Source organism: Vanessa cardui, chromosome 12, assembly GCF_905220365.1.
Source record: "Vanessa cardui chromosome 12, ilVanCard2.1, whole genome shotgun sequence".
NCBI lineage: Eukaryota > Metazoa > Arthropoda > Insecta > Lepidoptera > Nymphalidae > Vanessa > Vanessa cardui.
Window position 1 is genome coordinate 3,430,197 of NC_061134.1, and position 14,524 is coordinate 3,444,720.

At 33.6% G+C, this 14,524-nt stretch overlaps 1 protein-coding gene across 1 annotated transcript; it reads left to right on the plus strand.

Moving 5' to 3' along the window:
* Positions 1 to 447: 447 nt before the first annotated feature.
* Positions 448 to 14,038, plus strand: LOC124534111 (G-protein coupled receptor Mth2-like). The gene is made up of 8 exons (XM_047109801.1): positions 448 to 955; positions 7,160 to 7,322; positions 8,375 to 8,554; positions 9,145 to 9,223; positions 9,868 to 10,055; positions 10,874 to 11,042; positions 12,472 to 12,654; positions 12,972 to 14,038. The coding sequence occupies exons 1-8, from the start codon at positions 542 to 544 to the stop codon at positions 13,117 to 13,119; spliced, it is 1,524 nt and encodes a 507-aa protein (XP_046965757.1). The 5' UTR covers positions 448 to 541; the 3' UTR covers positions 13,120 to 14,038.
* The last annotated feature ends 486 nt before the right edge of the window (positions 14,039 to 14,524 follow it).

Consider the following 14,524-nt stretch of genomic DNA (forward strand, 5'->3'; position numbering starts at 1 on the left):
ACGTACATCTATAGATTATGTAAAATCATTTAAAAGCGAATACTATTTATTAATTAAACTATTAACTGCCATTGCTTGCTATAGTAACAATGGCGGACAAAAACGAAAAAAGTACAAAAGAAAAAACAAAGTTTGTACGCTTCTTTCATTTTAAATATGATATATATATATTTTTTTTTAATTTAAGACTAATGAAACATATCCCTTATATTTTAAACGACTCAAAATTAAAACAAAAATAAAAAATATTAAAAGTTTCGTCATCATATAAAAAGTTCTACACAACTAAAAGTTTATAAAAGTTATTTATAAATGACGATTAACATATAAAATATTTGTACAAGAAAACAATTTAATTAATACAAAGGAACAGAAGCTGATATGCTCGTATTGAACTATATTTCCTATAATTCTTAATATCATTAATTGTGTACATAATACAATACGTCGCCCGACCGCAAACATTGATTTAGGCCCGTAAGGATCACAATTAGAGGTTTATTTATTATTTCTTCAGTAATGTTATAAACAACACGTTATAATGTTACAGAAGGCAATTTTAACCGTTCTATTCTTTCTATCAACTATTGTCGCGATTGATTTCGAAAATATATCGTTTAGTAGTTCAGCCAGTATAGAACTTGGTGATGACGATGACGTCGAAACGGTTTGTTCTGCGAGAAAGTGCATCAGAAAGTGTTGTCCGAAAAACGAGTACTTCTCCATCGATACATACAGCTGTGAAAGTTTCGATATGAATTTGGACTTTTCCAACGTATCAATTTACGAAGACTACGATCATTTTCAAAAGACTAGCAAATCGTTGCGCGATATATTCCTACTGGAGCCTGGGATGTTTTATGAAAAAATTAATGATGAAAGTTTCGAAAATCAAACGTTTGCTGACGTAGCGTATGTTTTGATGGATCTCAACATCTCCACGTATATGACTGAGGTAGGTAAATTTTGTTGGTCTAGTGAAGCCAGTGGTTTGGATACGCATGCGTTGAACTGACATATGTAGAGTTTCCTCACAATGTTTTCCTCTGTTAAACACGACGTGATTTATAATAGGCACTAATAAATAATTCAATAGTACATGACCGAATTCAATAACCATCTCACTACAAAAGTTGAGTGACTCACTATAAAGTCCCAAGTGGGAATCACAAGGTACTTAAAAATAAATTCATTATTAATAATAATTGGAAACGTATTCGTTGTATAAATACGTCCATTGCTTATAATATAACATGAGAATTAATAAAATCTCATTTATGTTTCGGTTGCGTCTGTTCATTCCAATCTTAATTTGAATAACAAAGCACAATAAATCATCACGTTTTGGAGGAAAATAAGCCATAAGCGATAATCCTGGGCTAAGAGATAGGAGAACAACCCGGATGTAGTCAACTGGGTTGTCCCGGATTACTATCAGCTCCTATGATCAAATTACAATTTAAAGTAAGTTCTACGCTACCCCACCCGGTATACGTATATGAGTAATATACCTAAAACATTTCTCTGTCTTAATTTCATCGTTACTACTTTCCTAAGCATTTTAAAATGCAACTCCTAATATTAACTGTCTTACTTATAAAGTGGCTCTAGTTAAAAAGGGATTTTTCTCTTTCTTTCATTGTATTTAACATCCGAAAGAAAAGGACAGCATTATTAAATTAATCGTGTCTAAAACATTTATTGGTAAAACGCTTTACCGACTTTACAAAATTAAAATATTTAACGATGACGAATTTGTCTGAGATAGAATGACGCCATCATGACAGACGAAGCAAATTATTACTGTGATGATTAATTGAAAAAGGCTATTTTTAAAATCAATTTTATATTATTTAGTAGAGCCAGTAAAAGTACTTTTTTTATTTCTAGCACATATTTGCCGAAAAATATCATATTAAACATTCCATATTTAAATAGCGCGCGAAAACGCTACTTGGACAATTTCCCACTGCTGAGATAAGGCCTCCTCTTCCATTAAGGAGAGGGTTTGGAACATATTCCACCACGCTGTTCCAATGCGGGTTGGTGGAATGCACATGTGGCAGAATTTCGATGAAATTAGACACATGCAGGTTTCCTCACGATGTTTTCCTTCACCGCCGAGCACGAGATGAATTATAAACACAAATTAAGCACATATATATATAGTGGTGCTTGCCTGGGTTTGAACCCGCATTCATCGGTTAAGATGTACGCGTTCTGACCACTGGGCCATCTCAGCTCTCTGGACTTGGACAATATGGCGCTGCAATGGGGTCGGTGACGTCACTTGCCTGTCTTTTAATCTGTGGTACATATAGAAGAATAGCAAGGTTAACAAGCAAGTGACTTCATAATAAGCAATCAGGAGCGTTTTGTGTCACGTGACAAACGTTTAAAAAAAGCATTTTCATTTATGGATTTTTGAATAAATTAAATATTATTTTTAACTTTCGTTAACAAAACCCCATTATTAAAATCATAATATAGACTGGTTACGAGAATTGACATTTTATTTTTCGCATTGTCAAATAGCCTATTGTGATAAATTTTATTTGACGTTAGTACTAAGTGATAATCCTAACTAATATTGTGAATGCGAAAGTAACATGTTCGTAATAGAGGTAGAGCCAGCAGCCAAATTTAGGTGGTAATTCCAAAAATTATGAAACTTTTCACTGTAAAGCTTCAATACCTAGATTACTACTACTTAGATACTCGTAGTGAAAAGCCACTTCTGTTAGCCCATGGTGGAATACCCCAACGTATATAACATCTTCGTTTCCATGGTCTGTGGCGCATTGTTGATATAAGGGATGGCTAAATGTTATTTTCATTGTCTATAGCCAGCGGTGACCACTTAAGATCAAGTGGCCGATTTACTTTTCTGTTTTAAAATTTATTAAATCTCAGATATTGCCTTATACAGATATCTCTTTACATATTAGTGAAGGTGTGTTTTTTGTCCAACAAACTACGTTTCTCGTTGTATATGTTATATTCAAAATCCTGTAGTTATATAAATTAAAACACAAAGTAAGTCTGTCCGTACCTTTGTCTGAAATTGTTTAAATACAAAAAAAATCGGTATGAAGCAAGCTTGGAAATAAGAGAAAGAAAAAGAATACTTTTTTTACCTTGTACCTAATGATCAAGCCCTAAGTACGCAAACGCACAATTAGTATTTAATAAATTTAGCATGGCAACAATGACTTCTGTGTCAAAGTTCATTTGAATTTAGAAAGCCGATAAACAGAATTAGCTTCATGTCATATCGATGTCTTAATTACTTGTGTGACTCAAACTCTATAATACTGAGTAATTAATAATAAACATTAGATAAAGTTGAATATATCAACGGAATTATTGTAACGAGTATTTATTTAGAACTCAAATACTAATTATCGATATTTTATATCATACAGTCGGTTTCTCCAGTTACATGGTATATTCGTCTTTTGCCATTTTTTGGGTGTTTTTATGTGTAGCTAAATATGTTCGTTTGGAGAAACTAATTCGCTTATTGTATTCCTAGATTCATTAGTAAGGAATAAGCACGCATAGAGTAAAAAGAAAGCCCAGGCTCAACAGTGAGATAAATACGAACCTACTCACTTTATATAGGAAAAAATAAAAGTAATATTAGATAATATTACAGAGTAGTTATTAATAATATGATAATAAATATATGTAATTTAGAAAAAAAGCGATTATACATTACAATTAGCAAAATTATCAAAAGGAAATAAATGATTTTAGAAAAAATAGCATACTTTTTCCAAGAGATTAATCGATTAAATTCGACTATTCGAATTAGCATTCTACATCCAATAAAATGTAAGTACCAGTTTTCAAGACACGTGAGGAACAACATACATAAGTAAAAACTAAAGCAACTGCCTGTACATTTCCCACTGCTGAGATAAGGCCTCCTCTTCCATTACGGAGAGGGTTTGAAACATATTCCACCACGCTGTTCCAATGCGGGTTGGTGGAATGCACATGTGGCAGAATTTCGATGTAATTAGACACATGCAGGTTTCCTCACGATGTTTTCCTTCACCGCCGAACACGAGATGAATTATAAACACAAATTAAGCACGTATATATAGTAGTGCTTGCCTAGGTTTGAACTCGAAATCATCGGTTAAGATACACGCGTTCTAACCACTGGGCCATCTCCTACAACATAAATTATGCGATAGCAATAGGAAAAACAAAAGAGGTCCGTTGTTCTTGGTTAAACTCCTTTGACATACTACAATATTAAGAACACTACCAATAATATAATATTAATATAATATTAGTAGGTAAATACTTTTACGTTTCTCTTTAATTTTGTCGTCTATATTTTGATTATATTTTATGCCGTCATTAACACTTCCGGTAATAATATAATACCAGGAATAATTCTCTTGAATATGTAGTACAAAGTTTGCTCTGAGTTTCACAATATGTAGCATATTGATAATACGAGGAAAAATTGTAATACGTTATTATATTAAATTTAACTGTATTATTAAGACGCGAGGTAAAAATGACGCGAACAATACTGTAGGAATTATTATTTCCTAGTAATTCCTAGAAAATATTAATTATATTATAAATTTACCGTTGCTAATACATGAGACATTCGTGAGTATGTAGATCCTTTTTTTTCTCGCTGGAAAAACGCATTACGCGCTTCCCCCACTTGATGGAAAGGGTTCTCTGGACGCCGAGTGCGCCCAGGTCTACCGGGTTTACCCACTAATAAACCAGCGGTACCCTCTCCGTCTTTCGGCGGGCGCCACGGGATCGTATACACATGCTACCGTGACGTCCTGACGGTCGGCCCGCCTATGTGGGCTTCCAACAGAGTATGAAGACCCACCCCCACTTCGCACGCGCGCAATGCTGGTACTAAATGTACTTTTTTTTATGCTATAGATTGGCGGACGAGCATTTGGGCCACCTGATGGTAAGTGGTCACCATCACCCATAGACAATGACGCTGTAAGAAATATTAACTATTCCTTACATCGTCAATGTGCCACCAACCTTGGGAACTAAGATGTTACATCCCTTGTGCCTGTAGTTACACTGGCTCACTCAACCTTCAAACCGAACACAACAATACTGAGTACTGTTATTTGGCGGTAGAATAACTGATGAGTGGGTGAAACCTACCCAGACGGGCTTGCACAAAGCCCTACCACCAAGTAAAAAACTATATATAAAAAAGTATACTACAGAATGCCTTACAACGTTCACAATCCTTAGACAATACGAACAGCAATCCCCTGCATTTTAAATTTGGAATATCTTATATTAATAATATTTATTTTAATTCTATATTAAATGTACATTTTTTTAAGGTACTTAATTGGAAAAGGATTAATGCTGTATTTTTGTAGCTATCACTTCTAGTAAAAAGTAAAGCATTATTTTTATTGGGGGTTATACCCAAGAGTTAGGCATTTACGGACTTTCTTTAATACCTTTTTAAGGTGTACAATATTTTTATCTATCTCCTAGTGTTCAGCAATAATAAATAATAAACGCTGTATTATTTATTTATTTAACAAACAAATCCGCAACGAATTTGTTGTATAGTTTTTATTATCAAAAGTGTATATTGTTATTTTGCGATAAAATACTTACGTAGATTACTTAAATCTATTTATGTTGAAGTACCAACTCAGTACTGGCGTACAAGCGTTTACCCAAAACATACATATTATATTATCACGTTTTTCTCTTTCAGGTTTCAATAAATATCAAGCAATTCGTTATTTATATCGGCATCGGTTTTATGTACAGTTGGTAAGAAAGGGTTCGTCACCTTAAGATCTATTTTCGTGTGCTCGGTATGAGCGATAATCTGCTTTACTGATCGATAGTGACATATTGCGTCGCAATGATTTGATGTTTAGATTCAAAAGGTACTAAAAGTTTAAGACTTTATAAAGAAATGAATTTTAATACTGACGAAGGTTTTCTTACTCTGACTGTACACACATATTTATATAACATTATTTATTATTAGTTAATAATTTCTAAAATAAACAATGACATGAGATGGATTGGGATTATTCACTTTAATAATATTACTTAATAATCTGTGTTTATTATAATGTTTTCAACGAGCGAACAAACCTAGGCGCTCAAAGCATTTTTTGGTGGTCACCATCACCTATAGATAATGACGCTGTAAGAAATATTAACTATTCCCTACATAGTAAATGTGCCACCAATCTTGGGAACTGAGATGCTATGTCCCCTGTGCCTGTAGTTACACTGGCTCACTCACCATTCAGACTGGAACACAACAATACTGCGTACTGTTGTTCAGCTGTAGAATATCTGATGAGTGGGTGGTACCTACCCAGGCGGGCTTGCACAAAGCACTACCACCATATAGAGGTCATGGTTGAATGAGATAAGTAGTTGATATAGATAGGCAGACTGGTTCTGCAACAACCATCCAGGTTCTGTGAACTAGCGGAGGAGGAGTTAGTTAGTTAGTCTCTGGGGTGAATTAGTATTATTTATGATAAATAGCTCAGACAAATGTTGTTAATTAAGTAAGAAAAAAAAAAGACAAAAAAAAATCCCAATCTCTCAGAAAAGGTAAAATTTACTAAAGTTCTGTTGCATATAATATGCATGACTACGCGTCCTATGTAAGTCTCAGGACGCATTATATAAGAATGTAAATTTTAAGCCTTTTAATTTTTATATTTTGACCGGACTACAGGAGAAATTAATTCCTTAAAGAACATTTGTTCTTAACCTCAGGCGCGGTCTGAAAGAAAGGGTAATTTCTGCGACCGCTTTTACTTAGAACTTCTATTGTGACATTAATGCTGATTGTTAATCGAATCGTGTGCACATATTTTATTGACTACCGGCGAGCAGGTTCAGGTGACAAAATCATCCCCCATCCCCCACAAATCAATTCTTCTTCCATAATCGTAAGAACTAGCTGCGTGCCACTACCCGTGTCTAGTCTACCCGTGACCACGAACACTGCAAAGTGCTCGAAACGTCGGGATGTTTAAAAATAATTAACATACGCGATTCATAATCATTGTATAATTGAACCAGCCTTTTCACTAGAGACACAAGAATCCACTGTTTTTAGTAAGCAATTTAAAAGTATGGTATTTGTTTTCAGAGCGGGATACTTTATTACACGCTACCAAATTCATATACGAAATGGTATGAAGTAGACTTCTTTTGCGTAGACTACGAAGTCAGTAATACCACTGCCACTGTTAAATACTGGTCTGTGCTCCGCAACGTCTATATCCCAAAGAGCAACAATTATTTCACCTCTGGTAAGTAAACTGTATCATATAATTTATATCTCTGATATATTATATACAAACTGAATTTAAATATTGCTGATGCATAATTTTTGACAACCTATGATGATTCTCTGGTTGTCAAATATCGCTTTTGTCAGCAGTGGAAACATGTGACTATATATTTTGAAAAGTTTTTTGTACTTTCACTTCAAGGTCAAAAATCATCATGATATCATTTAGAATTAGAGGAGACGAAGAAAGAATCAATTAGGTACGATTACGCATACAATATCAAAATACATAAAGCAAATGACTGAAAAAATTGTAAAATTATCAAAAACACCTTGTTTTTATTGCAACTGCTCTTAATTTGTAATATTATTTGATGGTTTACAATAGAATTATGGTATACTTCTTCGAAAGACATATTGTGCACGGATCGAAAAAAATGAGACAACTTTTTGGATGTGATTATTTCAAATCAAATCACAAATCACAATACCTTACGAGTCATTAAGCCTTGAAGCGTTAAACAGATAGGTCTATAATGTAATACCTACTGGCCTACGTCCAGTAAGCAACTTGACTTTTATTTTTGTATAATTTAGTAACATAAGAATTAATAGCATTAAATGCTTAAATATATACAAAATATGAACTAAAACCAGTTACTGTACAAATCTCGATCGCGTGGAATGGCAAGAATGCATTTCCGTTGAATCGCAATTCCAATCATCTGGGCAAAAAACGAACCAGCCCTCCTGTCACCAGTGGAGGCAATGAGGCGAGGTGTTATATCTTTGATGAAGCTTTTTGCACTACTACTCCAAGGGCCAAGCGTTTCTACAGCAAATGGAACAAAAAGTAATTTGATATAAGCAATTGAATTTAAAGCACTGCGACTTAACCACACAGACTCTGCAAAGCGCCATGTTTTGCTAATTCCGATGATAAAAAATAACGACGTTTGTTTTACATAAAAAAATTGTATTTCATAACTACCCAATAAATTAAAACTGCTTCATTACAATAAGTCGCTTGCCTAATGATCAACTTTTTAACATTGAATATTTCTCTTACAGCGCTCTTGATATCATCAGTGTTTCTGTTCCTCGTGCTATTGGTTTACATGATCATACCGGAGCTGCGAAACCTCGCGGGATTGGTGCTCATGGCCTACGTATTCAGCCTGATGGGCGCCTTCCTGTCATTAGCATCTCTACAGTTAGGAACGTATATGGATAATAAATGCCTTGATATAAGTAAGTTTTAAGAATGATCAACTTAGTTCATTTTTCCAAATTAACTATTGTGTATGTTTATGAGAGATATAAAAATCAGTAAAAAGATTTTCTTACCGATGTTTCTGGGTAGAATCTACATTCCATTGCTAGCTTTACGTTTGAAACCATTTTCTACATGTAAAGTACTTGAATTAGTATATTTTGATTTCGAATGGTAGATGTCGTGGAATAGATCCTTCACGACTTTTTAACTGTCTCCATAACTTATGTGTGAAATATAGTAGTAAATATAGTAGTATATTTCATGAAACGATGCCAAAAAAATTGACTTTCATCAGCCCAATCATTTCTAAATATTTCTCTACCCCATCCAATCAAGAATGAATATATTCTGCCTTAGGAGTTCGAATCGTGAAATGGACTATAATTATTGTTTTCGTTTAATATTTATTAGTGTGGTCTAGAAACAGGTTTTGAGTTTTCAGACTATGATTAATGTCGGCTTGGTTAATCCTGCTATTTGTTTTACTCGCTGTTTATGCATTTTCCTTGTGTATATTTTTAGAACACGCTCTATATGACATACTAATGAGGCGATATGATTTCAGCTGCTGTAACTTACTTCTTCTTCTTGTCCACTTTCTGCTGGATGAATGTGATGTCATTTGATATATGGTGGACTTTTCGGTAAGTTATCTTATAAAATCATCAAAAATAACTTCGTTAATCTACAAAATGTTAACAAAAGATTAAAGTTACGTAATTTTACTGGCATATTTAGAACTTTGAGTGCATTGCGCTATAAAATAATATCTCTTTTTGGTGTATCTACTCTTATGTATAATAATATTGGGTTAATGGTCTATCTAGATCGAATATCACGCCAGAAAATAGCCAAAAAAACGAGCCAACTTAACCATCTTGTGTGTTTGAGTGACAGCTTGGATTGGCATACGTTAAAAGTCTTACTTTATACAATAAGTTTTATAATTATTGTATAAAGTAAGACATGAAAATATTTTACATGATTTTTAAATCATGTAAAATATTTTATTTTACATGATTTAAAAATAAATAGCATCGCAACATCACTCGACCACGGAGGTCGTCATATTTGAACTCCAAAAAAGGACATAGGCTACTTTTTTGCCTAACACATAACAATTAGTCCCCTTAAACGGGAACGAAGCCGGAGGCGACAACTAGTAACATATAAAAGTGTAGTAAAATTATATCACTTTTTAAAAGTGATAACATAAGTGATTCCATACGTCCATTTCACCACTTCTAACTTTGCGTAACATTTCATTAATATATTTCATTAATTTCAGGGGTTATGCCAAAGCAAGACCAATACACAGACGAGGAGAGAAGTTCAAATTTGGGGTTTACTGTATCTATGCTTGGGGTATCCCAATGTTGATGGCTATTGGCTTAGTCGAAATTAACAACGCTGATCTAAGTGATATGCCTTGGTTCGTTACCCCCCAGATACCACTACAGGGATGCTTTCTGGAAGGTGGGTTATGTATACACTTGTACTCACATAGACTTCCTTTGTTATACAACAAATAACAATAGTTGATATCCTAGAGAGGGAGCCAGGAGACCCTTAGTACAGGGCAACCTAGTTTGGGCTCCTGTCACCCACACACTATTGTACTTATTATTAAGACAATTTAATTATTAATATAGAAATTATTATTATTATACTATTGTTAATTTTACTGGATATTCAGAAAATTCTAAGATTTCAAATTAAATTGAGTCAACAACCGCAGTCTTAACAATAATAACTTTTCTTTTCTTTAGCGTTATGTTAGGTTTCCAACATATTTTTAAAACTTATTTATAATATATTCCAACCATAACAAGAAAAATAGACAAGTAAATAACATTAGATTTGCGAAAAAATGGCATTTCGATGTCAGCCAAACTGTTATCGAAATTTTGAAAGCAAAATTAAAGTAGAAATAAGTAGTTAAGTGCAATGGTGTTGTGTTATAAATAAAGATATATTAATAATAAACTTCTTTGTAGTGCACAATACAGTTGAGTAATTATCTTTTATATTATTAATCGTAGGAAATACGTAAAACTAAGGTTTGATTATCTTTTTTCCGCCTGTCACTGGAAAACGCTACATTTATGATAATAAATTATTCAAAGACAATAATAATTCTTATAATAATACCGAAGAAATACATATTTACATTTTATTCATATTTCACGCGCTCCCTCTTTTCTTGCCCTGTCTATGTTATACAGTCTGAGTCATAGACAAAATGTGTGTTAAAATACTAAGTGTATATTAAGATAATTGTTTCTCTTAATCAGGGGGTCAAAAACTGTTATACCTGTATGTTCCGATGCTGATATTAATAATATGCAATTGGATGTTTTTCCTAATGACTGCCTTCAATATTTGGAGACTGAGCCGTGGTACCTCCGTGCTGGAATCCGCTGCAGCTGGAAATCCTGCTGCTCATCGCTCACAGAGAAATAGGTAATGCTTTATTGTAAATATGAGCAGTTCCAACTTCGTGCTTGTGTATAAAGTATAAATGTGAGACAACATCACTGTCTCTGTCTCGTGAACAAGACATTCGTAGACAATGTCGAAATATCGAGCTCCACCGAACAAAAAAAAAAACATGGTAAATATCCCGAAATTAATAACTTTAATAACAAAAATAACCATGTTAATTTAAAATCCAACATCACATACATTTCTCTGATCCCAATGTAAGTAGATAAGTACTTGTGTTATAGAAAATAAGAATTAACGACGGTACCACAAACATCTAGACCAAGACCAAGACAACATAGAAAACTAATGATAATCTACATCAACTCGGCCGGGAATCGAACCCGGGTCCTTGAATGGGGTACCCATGAAAACCGGTGTACACACCACTCCACCATTGGTGATCAAAACCAAATTATACGTATTTGTTTAGTTTCTCAATAATAATTCTGTATCGATGCCGTACATTGTCATGCTCAATATTGATAAAAGATATAATTTCGTTATAAATTACATGACCGTATTGTACATAGAGTGGAATTATCGAAGGAAAACTAATTTTGGAACTATTACTTTTGATACAGATACTTTGACAATACTCCGTCTCATACTCATAACCATCACGCATATTATTAAAAAAATATATATTTATTAATTATATCTCCTCTATATTTACCATTGATGCAGAGAATACCTCGTATAAGGAACTTACAAAAAAAATTACATGTTGCCAAAAACTAACCTATCTTCATTTGTCCGTCCAACTCATATCAGATACGATCAAGTAGCTCCTTTGATTTAAAATCTATAATACAAATTACCCCGATTAAGGAACTTAAAAATAAGATAACCAGTTACCGAAAATTAACCTTTCTGTATTTGTCCGCCCTGCTTGTATCCATTACGATGAAGTAGCCCTTTTGAGTGACCCTATCCGATCCTAAGGCTCTCACCTTCTATACGATCCCATCGACAGGCTTACTGCTGATAGTATCGATTTATATCCCTTATTCCTTACGACTTGGTGACGCCTAGATAAATTACACGTTATTCTAATGCACACGTTTTCCACCGTCTTACAAAATCTAAGACTTTTAGTGGACCCAAAAAACACTGGTTCGAATATAAAATCTCTCTTTTCTACAAGATCATTCATTATAAGATCATTACACAGAGTAATCATTAATAATACGTAATATTATAAACAGTAATATTTAATCAAAAAAGGGTATTAAATCAATCGCAAGTATACGTTCATTTTTTTATTCCTTCTGTAATATAAATAAAATCACAGCATATAACTGGTAGAATTTTTTCCATATTTTCTACATATGTATCTGTATGCTTTTCTAAACATGGCTATGTTTCTTTTAAAGAATAATCGCATATATTTTTTTTCTTGTTACAGACTTATGGTGTACCTTAAACTGTCCGTTATTATGGGGATCAACTGGTTACTCGAGATTGTTAGTTTTAAAACACCAGAACTGAACATATGGAAATTGACCGACGCATACAATCTCCTGATCGGTATATCGATATTTCTCATTTTTGTATGTAAGAAGAAAATCTACAGAAAACTACAGAACAGGTAAGAGTTAAATAATAAACATCTAATGAAAAAAACATATATCTCATAAACACGCTAAATATGAAGGAAAAAATTTCATGTAAAAATATTCAGCGATTATTACGCCATTTTTGCATTAAGACACTGGCAAATCTGAAAAAGAAGCAATTTGAAAGGCAAAACTTGAGAGTTAGTTAAATAGACTTGTTCTAATACGGACCTTTTACGAAACTAATGATTTCACACATAAATAGATATAAAAATCTTGGTGTCAGCCAAAATGTCTGTTTTTAGATATAACATAAATTCGTGGATATTTACATTAAACCGATTTGCAGGTATTACGGATTTGTCAGTGCTAAGCCGAGACTCAGCAAAAGCAATACGAGCAGCAGCACGCTGGAGTCTAATCTAAGTCAGGACATTCCCCTACAAGTCTCCAACCACCCTATGGGACCCAATGGAAGAATTGGTACCAAAATATAAAAAAAAATAACTATTGAACCTCGTAATTAGTATTATATTTAGTTACAACAACAACAGCCTGCAAATTCCCACTGCTAGGCTAAAGCCCTCCTCTCCCTTTGAGGAGAAAGTTTGGAAAATATTCCAACACAAAGTTCCAATGCGGGTTGGTGGAATACACATGTGACAGAATTTCTATGAAATTTGTCACATGCAGCTTTCCTCACGATGTTTTCCTTCACCGCTGAGCACGAGACGAATTATAAAGAAAAATTAAGCACATGAATCAGCGGTGCTTGCCTGGGTTTGAACCCGCAATCATCGGTCAAGATACGCGCGTTCTAACCACTGGGCCATCTCGATTCTTAACATATAAAATAAACTCATCTGTAACTATTAATTATCGTCGTGATGGCTCAGTGGCAATTGCGTGCGATTTTATAACCAAAGATTGATCAAACCTACTCGAACACCACTGAAAAAATGCTGATAATCTACATGCTTGTTTCTGATGATGCTACATGCATCAGCAGGTTGCATGCTCCAGTGTGAACAGCTTGAAATAGGCTCCAAATCCTCTCCCGAATAGGTAGTTTTATTCAGCTGTGAAATATTAAGGAGCTGTTAGTTTATATGTACTTTATGTTAAATAATTAAGATGTAAATAGAAGGAATCTAGTATAATATGGTTAGATACAATTTTAAAGCTATTTAGTTATATACAGTATATTAAATAGTATTTCTTTTAATTAAAAAAAACTACTAAACTGTGTTTTTTTTCTTTTTATGTAGTACCTTTGCTTTCATTTTTTTTATTATTCCTTTAAGAGACCACTGTACGAAGACACTTAATAGCAGTCTTATTGGCATCGCTGTTTTTTTTCATACAAGATATATGAGCCACCTGATGGTAAGTGGTCACCAACACCCGCAGACAATGACGCTGTAAGAAATATTAACTATTCCCTACATCGCCAATGCTCCATCAACCTTGGGAACTAAGATGTTATATCCCTTGTGCCCGTTACACTGACTCACTCACCCTTTAAAACGGAACACAACAATACTGAGTACTGTTGTTTGACGGTAGAATAACTAATGAGTGGGTGGTACCTACCCAGACGGGCTTGCACAAAGCCCTACCACCAAGTATATTAATGTTATTAAAGATGCATTCGTTTTACTATTGTTTTGTTTTACGAGATGTATTTAAAATTATTATCAACTTTTTGTAACACCAAACATTATAATTTCAGTTACAATTTAATCTTTCATTTTCCTGAAACGCATATTCCAACAACTATGAAGTAAATATAAACAAACATTATTTTATGTTCTCTGTGCGATTATGTCCAGTTATTGGTTCATAATTCTATTTCACTAAAATTATTAAATCAAATTTATTTTATATCCAACTAGCCCTGGC

Bases quoted from the DNA above. Each gene is read 5' to 3' on its own strand.
- LOC124534111 (XM_047109801.1), top strand. From the start codon at position 542: ATGTTACAGAAGGCAATTTTAACCGTTCTATTCTTTCTATCAACTATT. The intron at 956-7,159 runs GTAGGTAAATTT...ATTTGTTTTCAG, and splicing joins TCTCCACGTATATGACTGAG to AGCGGGATACTTTATTACAC. The intron at 10,056-10,873 runs GTGGGTTATGTA...TCTCTTAATCAG, and splicing joins ACAGGGATGCTTTCTGGAAG to GGGGTCAAAAACTGTTATAC.